Raw genomic sequence first — 23,104 nt, 5'->3', positions numbered from 1 at the left:
ACAGTGGTGCAGGAGAGGCGTCTGTAACAGAAAGGCATGTATACGGTTACAGGACAGGACCTGGGGATCTGCCTGAGGGGGGTCAGCACAGTGATGCTTCAAAGGATAGCAATCACTGATCAGGGAGGTTATGAGATTCCAGCATTGACTTGGACTTTTTCATGTAATGAGTCCCCACCCCCACTCCCTGTGTGTATACTTTTTTATTATTCTGGAACCTGGAAAAATTGATTCTTCCAATCTACTGATAAGTGCCTACGTGATCCTCAGCTCTTTGACAATTTTAAGATCAGATGCTGCAGTACGACAATGAGGACAGAATTCAGACTCCAATTCTACAAAAGGGTCCTCGGTATTTTGTGTTCTGTTACCTACAAAGCATTTTCAACATTTAGATACAGTAATTACTCAATACATGGCAGCAACTGTTACTGCTGCCGCTGAATCCAGGGCTGCAAAATAACCACCCAGGGCTCATCAGTGGAGTGGACTTCCCCACGGGAAGTCACAGGAGAGTTGGAGCGGACTTGACACACAGCTCAGCCGCAGCCATCGGCAAGTCAGCTCCACAGTCAGCAGGAGCCAGCTCCCAGGCGCTCCCATCTCCTGCATCCCTTGTCACATCAACCCTCTTTAAACTCTGCCGGGACTGGACCCAACACAGTTCATTTCTGAGCAGAGTATCCAACTAGGCAAAAGGACTGGGGAGGGCTGAGATACGGTCGTGAGCACCTGTGATCTAACCCAGCACATGGGGATTTGTGAAATTTAAAGCTCTAGACAGCTGTTTTGTGGTGACTGTGCCTACACGTACTACAGAAACAGCACAACCCCGCACTGCCCCACTGACTGGGTCAGGAAATAGAGCTGGTGATGGAATCACTGAGGGGGATGGGGGCGGGGGGAGGATGGCGGTGGCAAGAGGGCAAGAAGGAAAGGTTAGGAGCCCACTAGCTAGATAGAGCAACTCCTTCCTTAGCCCCTCAGCCACCCTGTCAGTGGGAGAGGGGCCTGATCTTTTCACACACGGTGTGTGAGGCTCTGGTGATGATGAAAATGGGCATGATTTAGAAATCCTGAAAGGTACCTTCGAATCTAGACACCTCAGATGATGCCCATTCCCCCCTTTACCTCTGATACCTTTTTTCATTGTTTAGTGCTGAACGTGTTACATAACATCTCAGTCCTCCAAGTCCTACAAGCTGTAAGTATGGCGGTACAGTTGAAAAACTGGTCTAACTTCAGTGACATACTCATGACACAGCACGATGAACAAAAGACCAGGAACAAATGCATGAATATCCCCATGGATTACGTAATTAATAACTGAAAAACACATTTGATGGGGAAAATAAGAAAACAGATTTCAACCTGTCCTCTCTGAACAGTTCAGCTGCTTCTTTCTTGGCTGGGCAGTAAACCTAAAAGTTTTCAATAGATTTATACCTTTCTCTTACACTCATGCTGAATCTCAAATCAACACACTGTGTAGTGTTGAGTGGAATTGTTTCAGCTGGCTTGCTGTTTTTATTACCTTTACCTGAAAGGGTTAAGATTTCAAAACTATATCATTGCACTCTTAATAGAGCCACTTTTCATCATAGTCAGTGAGTTGGGTTATAATTTCACATGCTTCAATAATACATGGCAATTGTCATTAAATAAAATTTACATATCCGTTCTTCTACATTTTGTTATGTTGGGAGAAGGGTTAGATGGTTAAGGCTGGTCTAAGATGCCATCAAGACTGCTTTTATAGGAACTTTCAGAGGTTGTGTAATGGGATATATGAACTGGGAGCAGGTAGACCTGTATTATAATGGTTCTGACTCTATAGCGGACTTGGCCATCACTGAAATCTTTTTGTGCCTCTGTTTTCTTCTCTATAAAATGGGTACAACTATCCTGCAAAGGAACTGAAGATCAGCACAGTGAAGAACATGACTCTCGGTAAAAAACACTTGGGAACAAACACTTAGTTTCAAATCCCATGCTGTCACTTACCCTGAGTCCTTGTGTTTGTTACTTAAGAATGCTCTGGCCCTAAACGGTTTGGCTCAGTGGATAGAGCATCGGCTTGTGGACTGAAAGGTCCCAGGTTCGATTCCAGTCAAGGGCACATCCCCAGTGGGGGGGTGTGCAGGAGGCAGCTGATTGATGTTTCTTTCTCATCGATGTTTCTAACTCTCTATCCCTTTCCCTTCTTCTCTGTAAAAAAACAATAAAATATATATTTTTAAAAAGAATGCTCTGCTTCTCTTTCTGGATCCTAACCCATGGTTAACGCCTGTGCTGAGAATTAAATGAGATGCCCTCCGTGCAGTGTCACCAGAGATGGCTGCTCCTTGCACAATCTGCCCTACAACTATTTGTCACTCAGACACGAATGGTCCTGTAGACCACAGATGCGAGCGCATTAGCCACCGCCTCTGAACAGATGGGCTGCTTCTGAAGAGAGTCCCTTTAAAGAAGACTCCTGGGCCGTAAAAACTTCAGGGAGTCAGGGCAAAGCTGAACAGGAGCACTCCTATGGGTACCAGGAGGGAGGAGGGGCAAAACAATTTGTGAAACATATAGTGGCTAAAGCAGAAGCACCGACTGCCCACCTTGCTCCAGAAAAGGTGTACGGGGGGCTCAGCAAGAACCGCCGCTCAGTGCTGTTGGCGGTGGGGCCCTGCCTGTGACCCTGGCTTTATTTTAAATCCCAGAGCTGTAGGCATCCCACCAAGAGCCCGCTTTCAGGTCCAAGCGCTTTCTTGAGCAACAACACTTGCCAGGAGCCAGGATGGCTCGTGCCAGGCTGGCAGCGAAGGGAGGACAGAGGCACCTTTCGGGGCGATCACCCTGCGCACTGTGAGGACAAGTTCTGCTGGGGGAAGAGCCACTGCTTGTCACCCGACCTCTGGGCCTGCGGCCGGTCGCTGTAGCGCGGTGACCGCAGCCTCAGTATCACCGTATCCAGGCCCTTATAGCGCATCCGGGAATGTAAAAATGTCCCGCGCCGGGTGATTCATAGCCACAAAAGTAGGAGATGGGACCGGGGAATCGTAGCCCAGGACTTGCTGTAGTTGACACAAGAAATTACAAAAAAAAAAGGAGGAAGCGCTCACACCGAACAGCCGAGAGATGGGCGCCCTGATCTAGGTGCGGTTGGGCAATACGTGCGGTCCCGGAACTCCAATGCAGATCCCCAGGAAAGGGGAAACGTTTTAAGGCAAATAACAGGAGCAAGACAACCAGGGCGCAGGGCAAGGCAGCGCTGCCGCCCGGGCTTCGGTTTCCCCGTCTGCAAAACGAAGCGTGTTGGACCACAGCGTCTCCCAACCCTACTATCAATCTAGAACTATGTAACATTTCATATCGAAGCTTCCCGAGGCTCGGAAACAGGAAAATGAGGGAAAGGGAGGTGCGGGTGGGAGACCGGGAGAGGGAACGGCGGACGCCCAACAAGCTCGGCGGGTATTCAACCCTAACCCTCCTTCCTCTTCACACACCTGAGTTCTCAGGTCTCCGCCAGCACCCCGCGCCCCTCGAGTTTGGCACCAGTTGGCCAAGCCTCTCCCTCCACACACCAATTTCTTCCCGGAGCCATGGGGCAGATGGTGATCGGCACAATCGTGCATGCCAGGGATGGCAGGGGGAATGAATGGTCCCGGCTAGGGTCCGGAGGGTAGGTGAATGGATCTGGGGCTGGGCAGGGGTCGCAGGGCGCGCGAGTCCCAGTCCGACGGCCCCCGGAGGGCCAAACTTCATTCCCCACCTTTGAGTCAGAGGAGGGGGTGCTTGCAAATTAAAAGGAAAAAAAAAAAAAAGTTGCTGAACTTTTCCCCCAACACCGTCGTAGAGGCGGGACCCGGAGGGCGGCGCCTGTACGGTGATTCGCGGCCGGTTCGGATCCGGAGGCTCGGATTGGCGCGCGATGTCCGGGGCCGGGCAGAGTGGGCGTGGGGGAGGGGAGCGGCCCGCCCTGCCCGCGGGATGGGCTCGCGCGGGGAGCGGGTTAATTTCAAATCGGGGGCTTGACTGCTCCTGGACGGTCACGCTACCACTGCTCTCCCGCCGGCCCGCCGGTCCCGGTTCCGGCGTTCCCTTCTGGCACCCACCTCGGCGCGGCAGAAGGACCGACTGGACGGCCCGACTCGCGGGGCTCCGGAGCCTGAGTGGGGAAGAGTGCCGAGCAGTCCCCGCTCAGATCCCGCCCGCTCCAACCGTGAGGCGAACTGACAGGTCAGCGGGACGCCGAGGGGAGCAGCGCCCGGCCAGCCGGGCACCGGGAGAGGGCTGGCGAGGGCTGCGGCAGCGGCGGCCGTTTCCCGCCTCTCGCTCCGCCGGGGGCGGCGGAGGGAGGAGCTGAGCTCCCGCGCAGAGGGGAGGGGGCGAGCGAGGGGGAGGGGCGGGGTGCCGAGGTTCCGGGCGCGGGTTTGCCCGCGCTCTAGCCCCGCGCTGCTAAGGGGCGGCGCCGGCCACAGTCCGGCTTTCCGCGCCAAATTTTTAAATCGAGGGCGGAAGGTCCGGGCCCGCCCCTGGCACCTCCAACCAATCAGAGGCCCGCGGGTGGCTCTCTGAGTGGTCGGCAACCGTTGCCCTGGAAACCGCGAGGATGCTGTCCGGAAACTGCCCCGCGGGCGGCGCGCGAACCGGGCCGCGGGGGAGGGGGCGATTGACCTGGTGGAGGGGGAAAGAGCGCTGCGTGCGAAGCGTGTGGCGCCAGAGGGACTGTACCTGGTTACCTTACGGAGCCGGGGCAGTCTTCCAGGGCGGGGCTCAACCTCGTGAAGCGAACTGGCCCTCCGAATAGCTAGTCCATAGCGCTTGGCATCTTTAGGAAAGTCTTCATAAAAATCTGAATCAGAAGGCGTTCTTTAAATGCCCAGAGTGTGTTTGGAGCTTAAGAACTGAATTTGGAATTTGCCTATCAAGCTGTTTTCCAAGACTTGACTGCTGAGCCTATGCACGTGTGTGTGTGTCAGGGGAGAAATCCAAGCATCGAAATTCAGACTTTTAACCAGATACTTGGGGTCGTGTCACTTCAGCGGAACCTAGGCTCGCGAGCTCAGTCTTCAGCCCTGACCTGTGCCTAGGTGGGTGCTTGAGCTTGCTCCAGTCCGTTCCGGAGGGCTTCCCAGGGTGGCCTGACTTCTCTAAAGGTGAGAGAGGGCTGTCACTGGAAATTCTGTGGGTTGCTTGAAGTCTCATTACAGCGGATCCGTTTGCTGAGAGAATTTACAGGCGTTTGATGTAGTTCCCTGCCCGATGGGGCTATCTCTGGTCTGGAACAAAATGTAAATGCAGATTGTCAGTTTTCGTTAGTCTTTGTTTCTGTAGCCTATGGTGTCTGCGAAGGAATTTTCAGTGGATCTCCTGCTTTGATTTTTCTTTAATTTTGCTATTTCCTTTTTTCTTTCAGGATATTAAATTTTAATAGAATTGTGTGGACCACCTGAACCATCAGGATATTTGGAGGAACTTCAGATTTTTAATTTTTTTAAAAACTCTAAAAGTATGAGAAATTTACAGGATGGAGAACGAAAAGGTACCGTTTTAACTTCAGTGTTTATTCTTTGTTTTAAATAAATTATCATCCTAATTTAACTCATAATTTTTCAATATCCAATATCTTAATAATTTTGCATCCTCTTTTAGTTGGCTTCTGTAAAAACCCATAAGGAAGGGAAATTTAATTTTTGAAGAGGAAGACAGTTGCCCAGAGTTAAAATAATCTTAAGTCTCAAAGAGATAAGCAGAGAGAAAAGTTATTTTTAAGAATAGTAAAATTTGTTAGTTTCATTATGATATTTCTGAGAATTTTTGAACAAAAGGAATTCAGAAAGGGCATTTGACATGATTTAAGTTTGGATTTCTTTTTAAGATAATTTTCTACTGAATCACCAGCTTCTTTAACTATAGGGTCTGCAAACACTCTAAGGGGTAAAAAAATTTTTTTTGTAAAATTGCAAAAGAATTGTCAGTGGGAGTGTCTTGACTGGTGTTCAATGACTGCTAAGTTAACAAAAAAAGAAATGTGCAAATTTCCTAAAAGTTTTATATATTAGTCAACTGAGAAAATGGCGGATTTGGCGGTTACTTTGATAGCCTGAGGCTAAGGAGAGTAGCCTTTAGAAAAATCCCTTCCTGGGTGAGCGCCTCTCCAGTACACATGCTCAGGAGGGTTTCCCATTGGAAACCTTACATGGCTTTATGTAAGAGTGCCATAGTTGGATTGAGGGTTCACGTCGGGTGTGACTTCTCGAAGCCTGGCTGTCCTCTTCTGCAGAATGGGACTATAGGATTTGGTGAAAATACAAACGGAAAAGCACTTGATAATCCTAAGGAGTCACAGGCATACAAAATAGTCCCATTAATCTTTGTTTCTAAAGTCACTGAGGAATTAGTGTGTCTCTCTATTCTTTCGCTTATTGCCATTCCAAGCATTTTCTTTAAAAATAGATTGGAAGGATGTGTGGGGTCCCCAGTGTCCAAAAGTAGAAGAAACATGGTCTCCATTAGTCTTATTTCTGAACTGTTGTCAATTTACCCTTTTACGCCTCAGTAGCAGTTCCCCCACTGCCAGGGAGAAGCTTTGTGACTTTGAGTAACTAGTTTTATTCTCCATCAGTAAAGTGAAGGGGTAGATATTCAAAGGGCAGCCTTTTCTGGTCAGAAATCCTACTCTTTGGCACTCTGGATTTAGCTCCCTACTGGATTTTGCTCCCAGCAAGTCTGACCACATGCTAGCCCTCACCCTCGTCTTCTTGGCTGTCTGACTCTTCTACATCAGTGGTGTTTTACTGAGCACCTACTGCATGCAGCCATTGTGCTGGTTACACAGAGGAATGGGACATTGTTTCTGCAACGGAGACCTTTACTTATTTCAGTTTCACTTGTGTTAGGTCAGTGGTCGGCAAACTCGTTAGTCAACCGAGCCAAATATCAACAGTACAACGATTGAAATTTCTTTTGAGAGCCGAAAACCGACTTCTGCACATGGGGCACGAAGTTTCAATCGCACTGTACATGCGTGCCTGCACGTGGTATTTTGTGGAATAGCCACACGCAAGGGGCCAAAGAGCCGCATGTGGCTCGAGAGCCGCAGTTTGCCGACCGCTGTGTTAGGGGAAGCTGAGTGAAAGGTATAGGAACTCTCTGCTATCTTTGCAACTTGACTCTAAAGCTAAAATTATTACAACATAAAAAGTTAAAAATACGTAAGTTTTGAAATTTTTTAATCCTTGGAACAAGAGATGAAAAAAATTAAATCCATGTTTTGTTGCAAAATTTTTAAAAAAATGGGAGCATTAGTTTTTAAAAGGACAGGTTTCAATATCATTACTAATTTAATCAACTCTGCAACCTCCTTTGGCACTCTTTCCCGTAGCAATATTCTATTGTATAATTTCTAGAGTCAAAAGCTATCTGATAAATCCTGTTTTACAGTGAATTTAATTATTGTTTTAAACCAGGAAAATCTCTTTTTTGAGCCACATAAAAGGGGACAGATGAAAACACCTCTGAAAGAATCCACTACAGCAAATATAGTGTTGGCAGAGATCCAGCCTGACTTTGGCCCTTTAACCACACCCACCAAGCCCAAGGAAATCTCCCAGGGAGAACCCTGGACACCAACAGCCAACCTGAAAATGCTCATCAGTGCCGTGAGCCCCGAGATCCGCAACAGAGATCAGAAAAGGGGGCTGTTCAACAACAGAAATGGATTACCTAAGCCCAAAGATTGTTTACACGTAGGTTTGCAGAGGACTGAAGGGATTTGGGGGGGAGGAGAAGAGTAGCTATTGCAGAAATGCCAGCAATATAATGTATCGCCATCCCCAGACTATTACCTCCAAAGCACGAGAAAGATTTGGACCCCATCCATTATAGCACTGGTAATTCTGAACCTTGGACTTACTTTCAGCTCAAGCTTCCCTTTTAGATCTGCCACACAGCTTATACTGGCTCCACACCTTATACTTCCCGCCCCCCGGCCCCCGCCAAACCCCCTAATTTTGCAGCTATTTAAACAAAGCACTCGTACCAGTGTTAGTCATAGAATGCAGATGCCCCTACTATATCTGTCAAACTTGATTTCATAAGACATATTTACCTCTTCCTTTGTAGGAACACTTATCAGGAGACGAATGTGAGAAATCCCAACCAAGTCGAAAAGAGAAAAGTTTAGGATTATTGTGTCATAAATTCTTAGCACGATATCCTAACTATCCCAACCCTGCTGTGAATAATGACATCTGTCTTGACGAAGTAGCTGAGGAACTTAGTAAGTATGCAAACAGCTCACTGAAATGGTGAAAAAAGTGACTTCGTGGACTTACGCCTTCAGACGCACACTCATCTAGACAGTGTTTGTAGTGACACAAAGAAGGCCACAGAGAATTATGAATCTCGAAAGCCCTATTAGTTCAGGAATAAAGGCATATAGTTTCCAATGTCAGTGAGTCTTAAAACAAGCAAAAAATCACAATGGAGATTGCTTGGGACTGCATTTCAAAAGCTCTGCAGCTTTAAAGGAAGGCAGCATTGTTTTATGACTTGTTTCATATCAGCTACAACTTGGAACTTCTCTCTTGGCTCTGTGGTTGAAAAGCCAGGCTGTGGAATGTTGTCTGCACAGTTTATGATGAGCATCAGCTTGGGTGGGGAGGAGCAGGGCTTTAGCGCTCCCTGCCGCTCAACGCTATTATGAGGACCAATGCGTTTTCTGAGCGTTTGGCAAAATTACTGTGTCCCCCCTGCCCCCTTTTACTCCTTTCTTTAAAGACTCAAATCTAGTTATAGCTAAGAAGAGGTCTAAGGCAAATTTGGGGCACCTTTTTAATCATGAAAGTATCTTAAACGTCAAAGAGATATGCAGGATATTTTAATATATAGCTATTAAGCCATAAAGTTTTGATCTAATACATGTTTATAAAGGTTAATTTTACTTCACATTTTAAGAATATGCCATTGATAGTCATCGATTCACCTACATCATTGTAGCTATGTCGGATGTACTCTGTAATTCAGCAGGCATCTATTGATCGCCTACTATGTGCCAGGCAGTGTTGTAGCCACTTGTGATAACAGTGAACAAAAAGGAAAAATGCCTGCTCCCATGGAATCAACATTCTAGTGGGAGCAATAGACACTATTCAAAGGACCTAATGAGAAATTATAACGTATATTAGTTAGAAGATCATACATGTTATGGAAAAAAGAAAACGTGGACCGGGATAAAAGGATTGAGCGGGAGTGCTGGGGGCGTGTTTTGCAATTTTAAAGTAAGCAGTCAGGTCCTCAGTTTGACAAGGTAACATTTGAGCAAGGACTTGAAAGAACTGAGGTGGGGAGCCATGAGGACATCTGGGAGAGGGATTCCAGGCAGAGGAATAGCCCAGCACCAAGGCCTTCAGGCAAAGGCATATGTGGTAGGTTCCAGGAACAGTAAGAAACCTCAGCACCTTATAGCTATCATATGACAACCGTGTGTCTGTGTGTGTGTGTGTGTGTGTGTGTGTGTGTGTGTGTGTGTGTGGCGGGAGGGGGGGGAAGTAACAGAAAAAAAACAGGTTGTAAAGTGTGGTATTTGGAGTATTAAAGATTTGATTTTGCCACTTACTGGCTCTGTGCCCTGGGGTGAGCCACTTAGCCAGCCTGAGCCTCTATTTCCTCCTCATTCAAGTGTGCAGGATAATACCTACCTCACACGTTTAGGCTAGAAATTTCTTAAAGCCGTATGGCACACAGTAGACCCTCAATAAATGGCATCTCTAATTCATGTCAATGAATTTGTACCCTTTGAGAGTAGGGACATGTCTTTCTCATCTTCACCCTTGTTGAGTGTAAATAAGTTGTAACATCTGGAACCTACTGACAAATAACCATGGAAGAAAAAAAAGTTATTCAATTCTGTACACATTCCAAAATCTGATCCTAGTAACATACAGCTGCTCATTCCTTGTAGATGTTGAGCGTCGACGCATTTACGATATCGTGAATGTCCTAGAGAGTTTACACATGGTGAGCCGCCTGGCCAAAAACAGGTACACTTGGCACGGGCGGCATAATCTCAACAAAACCCTGGGGGCTTTGAAAATCGTCGGGGAGGAAAACAGATACGCCGAGCAAATCATGATGATCAAGAAGAAGGAATATGAACAAGAGTTTGACTTCAGTAAGAGTTGCAGTGTAGAGGATCATGTCACCAAGGCAAACAAGGACCAAAACGGGCACGCAGACATGTGTTTTGTCGAACTCCCTGGAGTGGAATTTCGAGCAGGTGAGAGCTGATAGTCACAAGGTCTAAAGAGGAGGTTCCTTCGGAAACACTGCTCTGAAGCTACTGCTGCCTTCCGTGCTAAAATGCCGCAGTTGTCAACTGTCGGGTCAGGTGGTGGTATTTTTAGCCTTGCTACTTTAGAAGTCACTTTTGTCCCTTCATGCATTTTAATTCTCTAATCCTCAATCTTCTTCAAAGCCTCTGTAAACAGCCGCAAAGACAAGTCTTTAAGAGTGATGAGCCAGAAATTTGTGATGCTGTTTCTGGTGTCATCGCCTCAGATAGTGAGCCTAGAAACTGCTGCCAAGATTTTAATTGGAGAGGACCACGTGGAAGATTTGGATAAAAGCAAATTTAAAAGTAAGTGTCATGACTCCGTGGACTTTTGGACCTATTCTTAATAAAATAGAATCTCTGTTACAAACTGATTTCCAAATATATTTGCTATATAAATAGGTCTTCTCTAATTTTGCTTTTGTATCGTCACTTCTCCCCAGAAGCCATGGCCATCCTGTTTTAACTAATGTGTATGACCCAAAAGATATGCATATAACTACTCTTATTTGTCTGACAGTTTGTTAAAAGTTACCTTGTTTGCTACTGTAGCATTGTCGCATTTTACTAGTATACAATCTGTGGTTGCCTGAAGTCTAAATGAGCAGTAAACTAAAGTGGGACTGGAACCCGGGTCTCTGCTATTTCCACTGTCTCTCATGTGTCAGAGTACAAATAACTTCTAAAATTGTCCCCAGAAGTGAACTGCGGCACAGTCGGTTTGCCAGGTTGAAAGAGTGGTTTTGGCCCAAAATATTTGCTCAAAGTTGGAATAGGATTATAGGTTGGATTCCTGGCACAGAGTTCTGCCCTCACATCTATAACAGACTTTGTAGGATCCTCCATGAAGGCAGAGAGAGGGTGTGGAAAAGAGTGCTTAGCAGACGGGGAGGGGTGTGCTGCACGCCCATCTCGCCAGGAGGCATTAGCAGACCACTAAGTAGGGAATGAGGCTAGCCTGAGCAAGGGACACTTTGGGGACCCAGCTGTATGGTGAGGAAGAGCTACCTCAAGCAACAGCAGAGGCTATGGGAACACCTGGGGGCTGTCACAAATACCCCTTCCCATCCCTGAAGAGCTGTACTGGTCTCATGAAAGGATATTCAGACATCCGTGGGTTGATAGTGGCTCTATCAAGATAAAACTAAGTAGAGAGAAAGGCAATAATGCCGACAATTGGCTTGGGAGATCTGCAAATTCAGAAAACACGTCCTGATACTACAAATGAGCTGCCTGCTTTTCTGAGTCACCAGTTTTCAGCTCTTCATTTCCCTGGTTAGTCACAGCCTTGGAAACCATTCCAGGAACTGCAGGTGTATAATTTGCTAAATCCCCAGGGAACTCAGAATTTTCTGGCGTGGCTAGGAAGAAGCAGCTTGATTTATAATTTTGTACTACCAAGCTGGAGGTAAAAGCAGACTATCTGTAACAAAACTTGTTCATATATATAAGATCTGTAGAATTAATAAATCTAGTCTTTGCATATCATATTAGGACAGTCTAACAATTTACAAATTTTGATGGACTATGGAACTTTCCACACTTATGATATTAAGTCAGTCTTACTGTTATAAATTCTCACAAGCAGGAAAGCAATGCATTTATCATTAATGCTTTATTTCTTCTGTTCATAAAATTCTTCTGAATCCTCATTAGGAGATGGCCCAGTAATGGTGACTTTTTGTCAAAAAATCTGTGACATGTTCCTGACAGGGTGATCTCATTCAGTCATTTTTCCTTTTTCAACACACGCTTCTGTCATTTCACAATTCAGTACCAGCAGTCACTGAGTCTTTTCAATATTTAAAACTACTTTTTGTTTTAACTAAAGCAGTATCACTAGGCTAACTTTAAAAGAGTCACATTTTTCTCTGCCTGACATTGATGGTTAGGATCAGATGGCTCTTTGAATATATGAAATCCTTGGGAAGCAAAGTCCTTTGATCTTTCATTATTCCAGTAAGTGGTGTATATGAATTTTTTTCTCCCCAGCAAAAATTCGGAGGTTGTATGATATAGCTAATGTTCTGAGTAGCCTGGATCTCATCAAGAAAGTTCACGTTACTGAAGAAAGAGGCCGAAAACCAGCTTTTAAATGGACAGGCCCAGAAATCGGTCCTAATCCCAGTGGTATGTATCTGTTTTCTTAAATTCTTTGCTTCATTGTTTTGAATTAACACATATTTAGGGATTGTTCTCCCTTCCCCTGCCTACCCACACTCCACATGGAAAGAACATATACAGGATAAATGAAAAGATGAGTGCCAATAAGGAAGGTCTGGCTACTGGCCCCATCATCAAACCAAGGTTTATACCCACCTCCCACACAGTGCCCAGGAGGTAGAAGCTGAATGGGAAAGGATTTGGAAAAGTTGAAAGCACCACAGAACATAAGATACTATTGCTATCGTTCTTATGCTTCTCAGTGACCATGACAGAGCCTGTCCACATGAAGAATATGAGATGAATTCATCCTGGGGTCAGTATCCTGGTCTCCGTTTCAACTCTGGGATTCTGACACTGCATTCCACCAAAGCTCCCGCACAGAAGTGTTAGAAAGTGGCAAGAACATGAGCCATGGAGGCAGAGGGAGACTTGGTGTCCAGTATCAGCTCTGCTACTTATTAGCTGTATGGCCCTGGGCACGTTACCCCTGCAAGGCTGGGTTTCCTCACCTGCAAAGTTGGGAGAACCGTGGCGCCTTTGTGAGGTTATTGTGAGGTGGGATGTAATCTCAGAGAGAGGTCCTTTGCCACAGGGATCTGTAGTGCAGGCTCTGGGGCCACCCTGGTGGAGTTCATATCCCAGACCCACATTCCACCAGCTGAGAGACCATGCCTCATTGGTTAAGATCTGAATGGGGATGCATTTCCTGAGAAGTACCTCCCTCGTGGAGTGGTTGAGAGTGTCTTACTTAGTGTGTTCAGGCTGCTATAACAGAATACCATGGACTGAGTGTCTTATAAAGAACAGAAATTTGTTTCTTACAGTTTTGGAAGTCCAAGGTCAAAGTTTTCGTTGTAAGCTCACATGAGGGAAGAGGAGCTCCTATTCAAGAAGGCTCTGCCCTCATGACCTTAGCACCTCCCACAGGCCTCACTTCCTAATATTATATTGAGCATTAGGTTTTGACATGAATTGGGGGTTAGGGGGAGCACACATATTCAGTCCATAGCAGTGAGGGTCACCGTATTTCATCAGACTAATACTCCACTGATGCTCTGGCCAATGTTGCTCCGTGGCCTGGAGCATCCTCTCATACACCGAAGGGTCGTGGGTTCGATTCCCAGTCAGGGCACATACTCGGGTTGTGGGTTCAATCCGCAGTTGGGGTGCATATGGGAGGCATCCCATCAATTTTTCTCTCCCTCTCCCTTCCTCTCTAGAATCAATGAAAAACATATCCTGGGGTGAGGATTAAAAAAATAAAAGACCACTGATTATAAGATGCACAATTTTTTATATATCAATAAGAGAAAAACAACTGATAATTATGCCATAGCACACCACTGGTTATAAGTTACAATGGGTTTTCGAAATGTTAAGTGTGAAATCTTATCTCAGAATTCAAGGTTTTATTTAAATAAAAGCCCATAACGCAGTGTCTGGCATGTGATTGGTGATCTAGAACTGCTGCCACTTAATTCCTAAAATCACGTTAGAACTGCGCTTTGACCTTACATCCCAAGAGGAAGATGAATCGCTCACGATTTAACGCCCTGCCCTTTTCTCTTTCAGGTGTGAACCCTGTCCTTTCTTTCTCCACCTCGGACGTGGAAGTGAGGCAGCCTTCAATAGAGAACTGTGCCAAAAACCTCTTTTCCACACATAGGAAGCCAAACTTTACTCGGCACCCATCTCTTATCAAACTGGTAAAGAGCATAGAAAGTGACCGGAGAAAGATCAGTTCTGCTCCCAGTAGCCCTATCAAGATCAGCAAAGGTGTGTTTTTAATCATGTCAGGGCTCTGCTCAGAAGAAGTCCTTGTTACCTGATTTTTTTTAGATCCCTATGGGACTTGTAGGAGAATTGTTTCCATATCCATATGCTTAACCCCCCTTGAAGCCTAACTTATGCATGAATTAGACTCTAATTACTAGAGGATAAGTAGTTTGTGGGGGGTTTTCGTTTAACTGCTGTGTGCTTTGGAGGGAGATGCATTTTTTTGTGTTCATTGGGCTTCGATGATCTGTCATCTGTGTGAGCATTTATTCTTTCGCTTTGACCAACACCCACACCCCTTCTTTCTATTTTACCAGCTGAGAGTTCTCAGAATTCTGAACCCTTCCCAAGTAAAATGGCTCAGCTCGCAGCGATTTGCAAAATGCAGTTAGAAGAGCAATCAAGGTAGGTTGGCAATCAAGGTAGGTGGGATGAAGGATGTAGCTGCATCATTGGGATTACTTACTTTATGTAAGAAAAGGCACTAGCCTTGGAAACTGGGGAGATAGTCTTTTTCTGAAACTCACAGCAAAATATTACAGAAACTATCTGCTGGTTTCATAAAAGCAAGACTTTCCATCTGGGACAGTCTAAAGTGGTAGAACATTTTAGAGAAAATGTGTTTATGTCATGTTTTAAATCTTGTCTTTTAGTGAATCCAGAAAGAAAGCAAAACCACAGCCGGCCAGATCCGGGCACTGCAAGCCAGTGGCCCCGCTGGACTCCTCAGTGAATGCTGAGCCGGAGCTCCCAGCACCGCCCCTCATCCAGCCCCTGGGGGTGGTCCCTTTGTTCCCCAGCCCATTGTCATCGGCGGTGCCCGTAATCCTACCTCAAGCCCCTTCGGGCCCGTCCTATGCCATCTACTTGCAGCCTGCCCATACCCACACCATGATGCCGCCCCAAGGCCTGAGCCCGACAGTCTGCCCTAACCCCTCTTCTAAAGCTACGAGACCAAAAGACTGCACAGATGCCACCACCGAGAAAGCAGCCAATGATGCCACCAAGCCCAATGTCTCCATCAGGCCAGTTAGCCTGTTGCCCATGCCGGAGAGACAGGGTGCACAGAATGGAGACACAGAATCTGCTGGAGAGAGAGGCTCAAAGAGGGCAAGCATGCTCGAAGACGGTGGTTCCAAAAAGAAATTTAAAGAGAACCTAACAGGATTTGAAAATGTCTCCACAGTAAGTACACCCTTGCAATGTGCAAAGTATTAGGAACTCCCCAACTGATTAGAGGAGGATTTGGTGGCTTGTGAAATCTACCAGAGCAAAGAGCAGTCTCTCAGAAGACAAGGAACTGTTCCTTAGCATCCGTAATGCAAACAAAGCCCCAGACAGCTAATCCCCTGGCTGGGACGATGGCAGGGACATTTTTAGCCTTTGGAGGAAGAGATTATTTGCTGTCTTTTTAAAGCACCATGGGTGGTTGTCCTTAGTCCATTTCTCCACCACACACGAATGCAAACACCTGTCATGAAAGTCTTAAATAATTTACAAGCAGATGTAACCCCCAATGAATGGATGGATACATGGGGTTCCAGTGACTCCTACTTTCTGAGTCAGTGCCTAATGTTTGTTTGATGTCATGTAACTGGCACCTGTTGCCTAGAAGATAAATTGTTCCCCCTGTTTTTACTTTCTAAAATCGAAACCAAAATTTCTATTTTGTGTAAGTAGAAAAATCTTAACTTGTAAGTATATTTGAGACACTGGTTTCTAGGGATTGTGATGTTCCCAATCATTTTTTTCTAGGTGGAGTATAGTTCAAGAAGGAATTAACATTTATTGGATGTCAGGAAGATTAGGCACTTTTACATACATTATCTCATTTTCCTCCCTTAGGACAATTATTTGTGAAAGACATGATCACAGAATGAGCACCACTCAATGTGGGAGCAGATGTTACTCTCTCATTCTGTCGCTGCTTAACTCGCATTCTTTTATTTCTCTACATCTTGTTTTCCCGCATCTATAACAAATTTGTTCCACCAGTTTTTTCCCAATCATCTACCGGGTATAAAACACTGTGCTGTGGTCCAAACCAAACCGAACCCAGCACCTTCCTTTGGTGATGGTTACCTTTGGAATACTTGCCGCGGGGCCCTATTACAGTTTTTGTGAGGCTAGGTGAATTTATTACATGATGATATATGTAAAAGGGATGTGATTCTTATAAGATGAAGGGTATTATCTGTAACTTACTATTAAGGAGGCTTTAGAGTTTGTCAAGTCTTCCCTTAGGATGGCCTCATGGTAACCGTTCAAAATCTCTTAGTATAGTATCATTTTGTATGTAATATCCATGCTAGGGAGAAAATTACAAGGCTTGTGCCTGATTGGATTTTTGGGGGGAGGTCCATAATCTCTTCGGGCCAATGGGGTAATTTAATAATGGTCTCCTGTTGCTCACTTAATTATTCAGGATTAGGGTTTTCAGTGGATAGATTTTCCATGTCCCCCTGCTTCTTTTTTCATCTCTGTGACTTCATTTTGACCATTTCTTTTTAGCATGAACTGAGCAGAACAAAGAAAATGTGTTAATTTGTGTATTAATTCATTCACCAAACATTTACTGAGAATCTACACTTCTGAGGGTGGAGAGAAGACAGTATACAAATAACACAAACATACCAATTAATAATAAGAACTACAGTGAAAATAAAATAGGATGTGTAATAGGAAGAGGGGGTAAGAGGGCTAACGTAGGCTAGATGAGATCATAACATGCAAGTTGAAATATGTCAAATTCATTCATCCTGCTCATTTAATAATTCTTTGGGTGTTTTTTTTTCAAAAAGGGAATTGGCATTGTAGGCTAAAAGATGTTATGATGAATGTAGTTTATAGAAAACTGAAAAATAACTAGTAGTAGAGTACTACAGGTTTTGCTGAAGACTTGAAAGAATTAAACCAGCAACTTGTACTACGAGAGCATGATTAACAATAGCAAAATAGCTAAGAGGATTTGTAAAATCCCTAAATTCACTCGTTAACAATTTCTATCTCTGTAGCTTTCAAGGAACCTACTAGTAAAGAGAATGAGCAGTGCCAAGCAGCTAAGAAACTAAATTTGAAAGTTTGTGGTCCACTTTTAGCATTGTGGGTTCTGAACTGACTGGTTCCCAAAGAAAAGACAGGACTATTAACAGCTAGATCAAAGTGTAGACAGTTGTTTTAACAATGTCCCGAAGAAAGATCTGGACACACACACACACACACACACACACACACACGTTTACAAGAGCTGCTTTCAGCTATTGCCAGTCCCGCTCAGGCTAAAGCCGAAGCAGGCTTCTTGGGCTTTCTCTGTTTGGTCAGGTACGGTGATCTAGCAGGCACGGGGAGGATGCGCACAGCCCAACACTCGGGCCGTTTCCATTGGGTCTGTAATGTTACTGCCTAAAAGCTTTTGCTCCATGGCAGTTGAGTCTCTCATGTGAATGAATCCGTTCTCTTTTTTTCACCTAATTTTTTGAATTCTGGTGCCGTGCCCTTTAGTTTGTAATAGTATATGCATGTTTTCTTGATAATCATTAGAACCTAAAGTATTGGAAACAAATCTGTAGTTGTATAACTCCTTTGTTCTAAATCAGGGATCAGTAAACATCATTCTGTAAAGAACCAGATAGTAAGTATTTTTTACTTTGTAGACCATATGTCGCCATTGTACCTATTCCACTCTGCCATGGTAAAAAGAAAATAGAAAAGCAGCTATAGACAATACATAAATGAATAGGCATGGCTGTGTTCCGATGCAATTTTACTTACAAAAACAGACAGGAGGCTGGCTTTTGGCCCATAGTTTGGCAACCCCCTTCTCTAAATCAACATTTCTTAAAATGTGTTTTCTCTGAATTCCAATACTACCAAAGATTTAGTTGCCAGATAGCCTGGGAAATGCTACAGGCTGGAGGCTCCCCCTTGGAGATTTACAATGCATGCCACTATTAAAGAAATTCTCTAATTAAAACACCATTTTCCTGTGAATTCAGCATTTCCCAAACATACTTGAGCATGATTCAAGCGGTGCCTGCTTGCATCCCCTGAAACTAGGGTACTTCAGAATACTCTGGGAAATACCATTCTATGTAATTCAAGAACAATCTATAATAACATAACAGTGTCCCTATGGTGTCCAACTGCATTCACTTGGTTCCCACAGTTAGCACCACATGATACCAAGGAGTCTGAGCAGGAATTAGGATGTCGGTGTGAAAGGGATCTGCTGGGTGAATCCTCCTCTAAGCAGACTCAGTGGTACCGTTAGGACCCTTCTTAAGACCACAGAGGGCATTTAAGAACACTTGGTTTGTGCCCTGGCTGGTGTGCTCAATGGTTAGATCACCAGCCTGCACACTTGAAGGGTCACAGGTTCGATTCCTGGTCAAGGACATACCTGGGTTGCAGGTTCAATCCCCGGCCCTTGTTAAGGCTCATGCGGGAGGCAACCAATCAATGTCTCTCACATTGATGTTTCTCTCTCTCTCTCTCTCCCCTTCTCTCCTTCCCCTGCCTCCCTTCCAGTCTTTAAAAATCAATGGAAAAAATATTCATGGTTTGTATGACTCAGGACAAGTGTTGGAATGGGAGGGAGGGACATTGTCTTCAGGGAGCTGTATAGCTGTCCTGCCTATAGCCCTACTGTTGGGAAGCATCAGTCTAATGAGACAACCATCAAGGTATATTAGTCCTGGAAGAGGCACAGGACCATTTTTCTTCCAGTATTTGTGTGTAAAATAAACCCTTCCTCTTTTTTTCTAGACACTGTTCCCATCGGGATACCTAATCCCTCTCACCCAGTGCTCATCCCTGGGGGCAGAGTCCCTTTTGTCTAGTAAAGAAAACTCAGGTACATTTTCCCCAAACCACAGGATCTACAGCTCCCCGATTGCAGGTGAGTGTACATCAAGCATTTATTCAAACACTAGGGGCCCAGTGCACGAATTCGTGCACCTTGGAAGGAACTGTGGGCCACGAGGCTGCGGTGGGCACAAGGGTGGGTCTTGGCCCATCCTCTGCGCTCCTGCCCAGCCCCTCCCGCCGCGGCCCCCAGTCTCCTGTCTGCTGGCAGCCCCGCTCCTGCCTCCACCGCTCCCATGCGTTGATGGCAGCGGCCCTGCTCGCACCTGCTGACAGAGTGGAGTGATTGGGGCTGGTGCCAGCAGTGTGAGCAAGGCCAGTGCCGTCAGCAGGTGCGAGCAGCAGCTGCTGCCCCGATTGCCCCTCAGGAGCAGGGTGGGGGATGGAGAAGCCCTCAGGGGCGAGCAGGGCTGTTGCTGGCAGCAGGTGCCAGCACCAGGTGGGACCGCGGTGCACGGGAGCAAAGAATTTTCAGTAACCACCAGAGACTCTCCCCGATGACAGCAACCAGTGCCCCACCTTGTCTGGCGCCCCCGCTCACCTGCTTCACCTGCTGTGGCCAACGCCTGCCATGTTCTGCACGCGCCCCCCTGGTGTCAGCGCACATCATAGCGACCGGTTGTTTGGTTGTTCTGCCGTTCAGTCTATTTGCATATTAGGGTTTTATATTTATAGATAGATAGATAGATAGATAGATAGATAGATAGATAGATAGATAGATATATAGATGGGGTCAGTCTCAAGTTTACTTAAGCCTTGTAAGCTTCTTGGACAAATGCCTGTGCTTTTAAGATATTTTCCCTCCTTTTCTTCCCAGGTGTTATTCCAGTGACATCATCTGAACTCACTGCTGTTAATTTTCCCTCTTTTCATGTAACACCTTTGAAGCTAATGGTCTCACCAACTTCCGTGGCGGCCATACCTGTAGGGAACAGCCCGGCTCTCACTTCGAGCCACCCCATTCCCGTCCAGCACCCAAGCTCGGCCATTGTAAACTTCACCCTGCAGCACTTGGGGCTCATCTCCTCCAGTGTGCAGGTGTCTGCCAGCTCCGGGCCCGGAACTCTTCCCATGTCTCCAAGAATAGAGGCTGTTAGTGTCGTACCAGAACATGCAGGCACTCAACAAGGAAGGGCCACCCGGTATAACTCTCCGGTCCTGGGCCAGAACCAACTGAATGGACAGTCCCTTGCTGTGATGGGGGCACAGCAGGTGAGAGTATTTCCACTTACTTTTTTCCTGGGGTTATTATGTCCCAAATGTCAGACTTGCTTTTGCTTTTCTTCTTTGGAGAGGGAAAGGATGGGGGAGTGAGGAGGCTGAAGGCCTGCCTGCTCTCCAAGCCTGGAAAAAGTGTGCAAGGAATTCATATTATTGCTTTACTGTGAGCTTCTTTTCTTGCCTTAACAAAAATAGTTGAGAATGTAAAAGTCATCCAGGCTTACCTAGCCGATTTCAAAATATGCTGGGCTCCCACGTGTGACATGGCCTTCCAGTCCAGTCTCGTAAATGCTGCTAGAGTTAGAGCATACCTGTCTGTGGTGTGGGTTTGACTTCTTTTTTCCATTCCTCTCTTTCCAATCAGCCTGTTCCAGTCACACCCAAAGGGTCACAGTTAGTGGCCGAAAGTTTCTTCCGTACCCCAGGTGGACCAGTGAAATCGATGGGCTCACCCTGCATGGATTTTGATGGTGCTAATAAAACCTCCATAGGAGCTCTCTTTGTCCCACAGCGAAAACTGGAAGTCTCAACGGAGGATGTCCATTAATCGACAAATTTGGCTTCATTTAATTTTCTAAAGAGTTGTTTAATAGAGAAGATGTACTCAGACTCGTTTGGAGAACACATTCCCTGAAAATACTAACTGTAAATACGTTGAGGGTTTACTTAATTTCAAAACAAACACTTATTTTCTTACATATACACGCATACATATATATATATATTTGTATTAAGCTAAATTCATTATTAATCCTAAAAAATAAAAGTAAAATGTTGAACTAAGGTATATTAAATTCTAGGGGAAAAGAATGAATTATTTCACCTGTGCCTATACCATTATGCAAAGTAACTGTATTAAAGTTTACTTCCCTTTGAGTGAATATGTGACATGCCTAACACAGCATTCTCTTAAACTTTGCACAAAGAAAAAGCTGTGATGTATAATGTATTTTTAAATAGGACTATAGCTATATTTTTTGTAATTTTAATCTGTTTTTGTTGCAGTCTGTCTTTTTGTAAAGTTTGCAACAATCCTCAATCAAGTCTATGGAAAAATTATTTATAAATGTATTTTTAATCATAAATCGTTGAAATTAAAACTTTTCTAAAATGTATTTAACATTTTCATTTGGCCACTTAGGGCACTGTGGGAAGAAAATGAAAATTTATCTCACTGACCTCAAGGGCAAATTCTTGGTGTGGAGCATCATTCCTCCTGGGTTCCCTTAGACACGCAAAGTTTACCAAATATTCCTACATTCTGTCTCTCGTGTGATCTTCCATTGGCTTCATTTTTACAGAAATGAAAATGGCTTCAGAGATTCTGTTGCTTGGTCAAGGTCACCAAGCTAAGTCTTGTGCTTCCCTTCATACCCAGGGAGGTTAGAAATGAAAGGGGGGGTCTGGGGTGCTCGCTACCCTGCCCTGGCACCACCAGCATCTACCCCAGGCCTCCTGCTGTCTACAGAGGAGGGGCTGCAATACAGTCCTCTTACCATACTTTCCAAATGACCCAGCTCCAGGGAGGGGAAAGCAGCAGTTTCTGGTTTTCTCCACACTCAAGGCTCTACACTAACTCCCTCGAGCTCCAGGAGAAGACATGAGCTACAATGTGCTGAGTGCGCATCACCTTGCCCTTCCTTTGTTATGGGACGAATTGCAACTTGAGAATTGACACGTGCCCTCCCAGGTCAGGGTCTTCAAGGATCATCATCATATCTATTTCCCACATGTTTACTGTATGCCGGGCACTGTGTTAATTCAGTTTTTAAAGCTACTCCCTCTATGAGCTAGGACTATGAGGTCACTGGGGCTCTCAGAAATTAAAGCAATAAGTCCAGAGTCACACTCAACCATGTCTATTGGCCCTCGTTGTCCATTATTCACCTGCCTCCATGTGCAAGCCTAGCAACTCTGGTAGAAACCAAGCGCATTGTATCAGGGTAATCGGAGCATTTGTAAGGTCACCCCTTTCAAATATACTTTTTTTTTTTAACATAACCAAGTACAACTAAAAGGGGAGAGATTTTCACATTATCCCCTCTTCCTTCTCACCACTAGATAACCAATATGAGCTATTCCAAAGTGCCTCTGCCTTTTACACTGCTTGAAAGACATGTGAATGGTTCCTGATAGAAGAAATGGCCCCTGCCTTTAGGTGCTTATTTATAAAATACAAGGGGTGAGCAAAAGTAGGTTTGCAGTTGTCATAATAATACAAGAATAAACTTTCATGTACTCACAACTGTAACCCTGCTTTTGCTCACACCTGTATAGTTGAGGGAGACAATATATACATGTGAATAAATGAAAGAATTTTCATGCAATAAAAAAAAAAAATTACCAAATGGTAAATACAGACAAAAGATATAGTTCAGTGGAGGCGATGAGATTCAACTGCGTACAGACAACTTCGAGGGAAACACCAACTAGAAGCTCTTTACATCCCTCCCCTTCCCTGTAGCTGAGCTGGAGAGATTGGAGACCCGGGTGTTGTTCTGCCCCACTCAGTTTTCCACATGAGATACCTCCCCAGTATTGACATTTAGGGAAACCAGATGCACAGAAAGAGGTATGTTAGACTCCACGGCAGCTCTGGGGATGATCCCATTCAGTTCTGCCACTCTGACAGATTCATGGGTTTGCTCCAACACCCACCTCCTGGTATTCACGTCTCTATGCAACTCCCTCCCCTTGAGTATATGTGGGACCTACGAATCCGTTCTAACCAATAGACACGGTAAAGGTGATGGG

At 45.2% G+C, this 23,104-nt stretch overlaps 1 protein-coding gene across 1 annotated transcript; it reads left to right on the top strand.

Annotated features, from left to right (window-relative positions):
* The first annotated feature begins 5,472 nt into the window (after positions 1–5,472).
* Positions 5,473–21,388, top strand: E2F8 (E2F transcription factor 8). The gene is made up of 12 exons (XM_008148981.3): positions 5,473–5,533; positions 7,461–7,739; positions 8,116–8,272; positions 9,956–10,270; positions 10,469–10,630; positions 12,317–12,454; positions 14,063–14,266; positions 14,584–14,671; positions 14,920–15,451; positions 19,031–19,163; positions 19,947–20,341; positions 20,715–21,388. The coding sequence occupies exons 1-12, from the start codon at positions 5,519–5,521 to the stop codon at positions 20,895–20,897; spliced, it is 2,601 nt and encodes an 866-aa protein (XP_008147203.2). The 5' UTR covers positions 5,473–5,518; the 3' UTR covers positions 20,898–21,388.
* Positions 21,389–23,104: the final 1,716 nt, after the last annotated feature.

The sequence above is a fragment of the Eptesicus fuscus genome, chromosome 13, assembly GCF_027574615.1.
Source record: "Eptesicus fuscus isolate TK198812 chromosome 13, DD_ASM_mEF_20220401, whole genome shotgun sequence".
NCBI lineage: Eukaryota > Metazoa > Chordata > Mammalia > Chiroptera > Vespertilionidae > Eptesicus > Eptesicus fuscus.
Note: the sequence above shows the minus strand (reverse complement) of the source record. Positions and strands in the feature narration are given on the sequence as shown.

What these genes read in the sequence shown, in the direction of transcription:
- E2F8 (XM_008148981.3), top strand. An exon ending in AGCCCAAAGATTGTTTACAC is followed by an intron (nt 7,740 to 8,115) that starts GTAGGTTTGCAG and finishes CTTCCTTTGTAG; the next exon opens with GAACACTTATCAGGAGACGA. An exon ending in GGATAAAAGCAAATTTAAAA is followed by an intron (nt 10,631 to 12,316) that starts GTAAGTGTCATG and finishes TTTTCTCCCCAG; the next exon opens with CAAAAATTCGGAGGTTGTAT.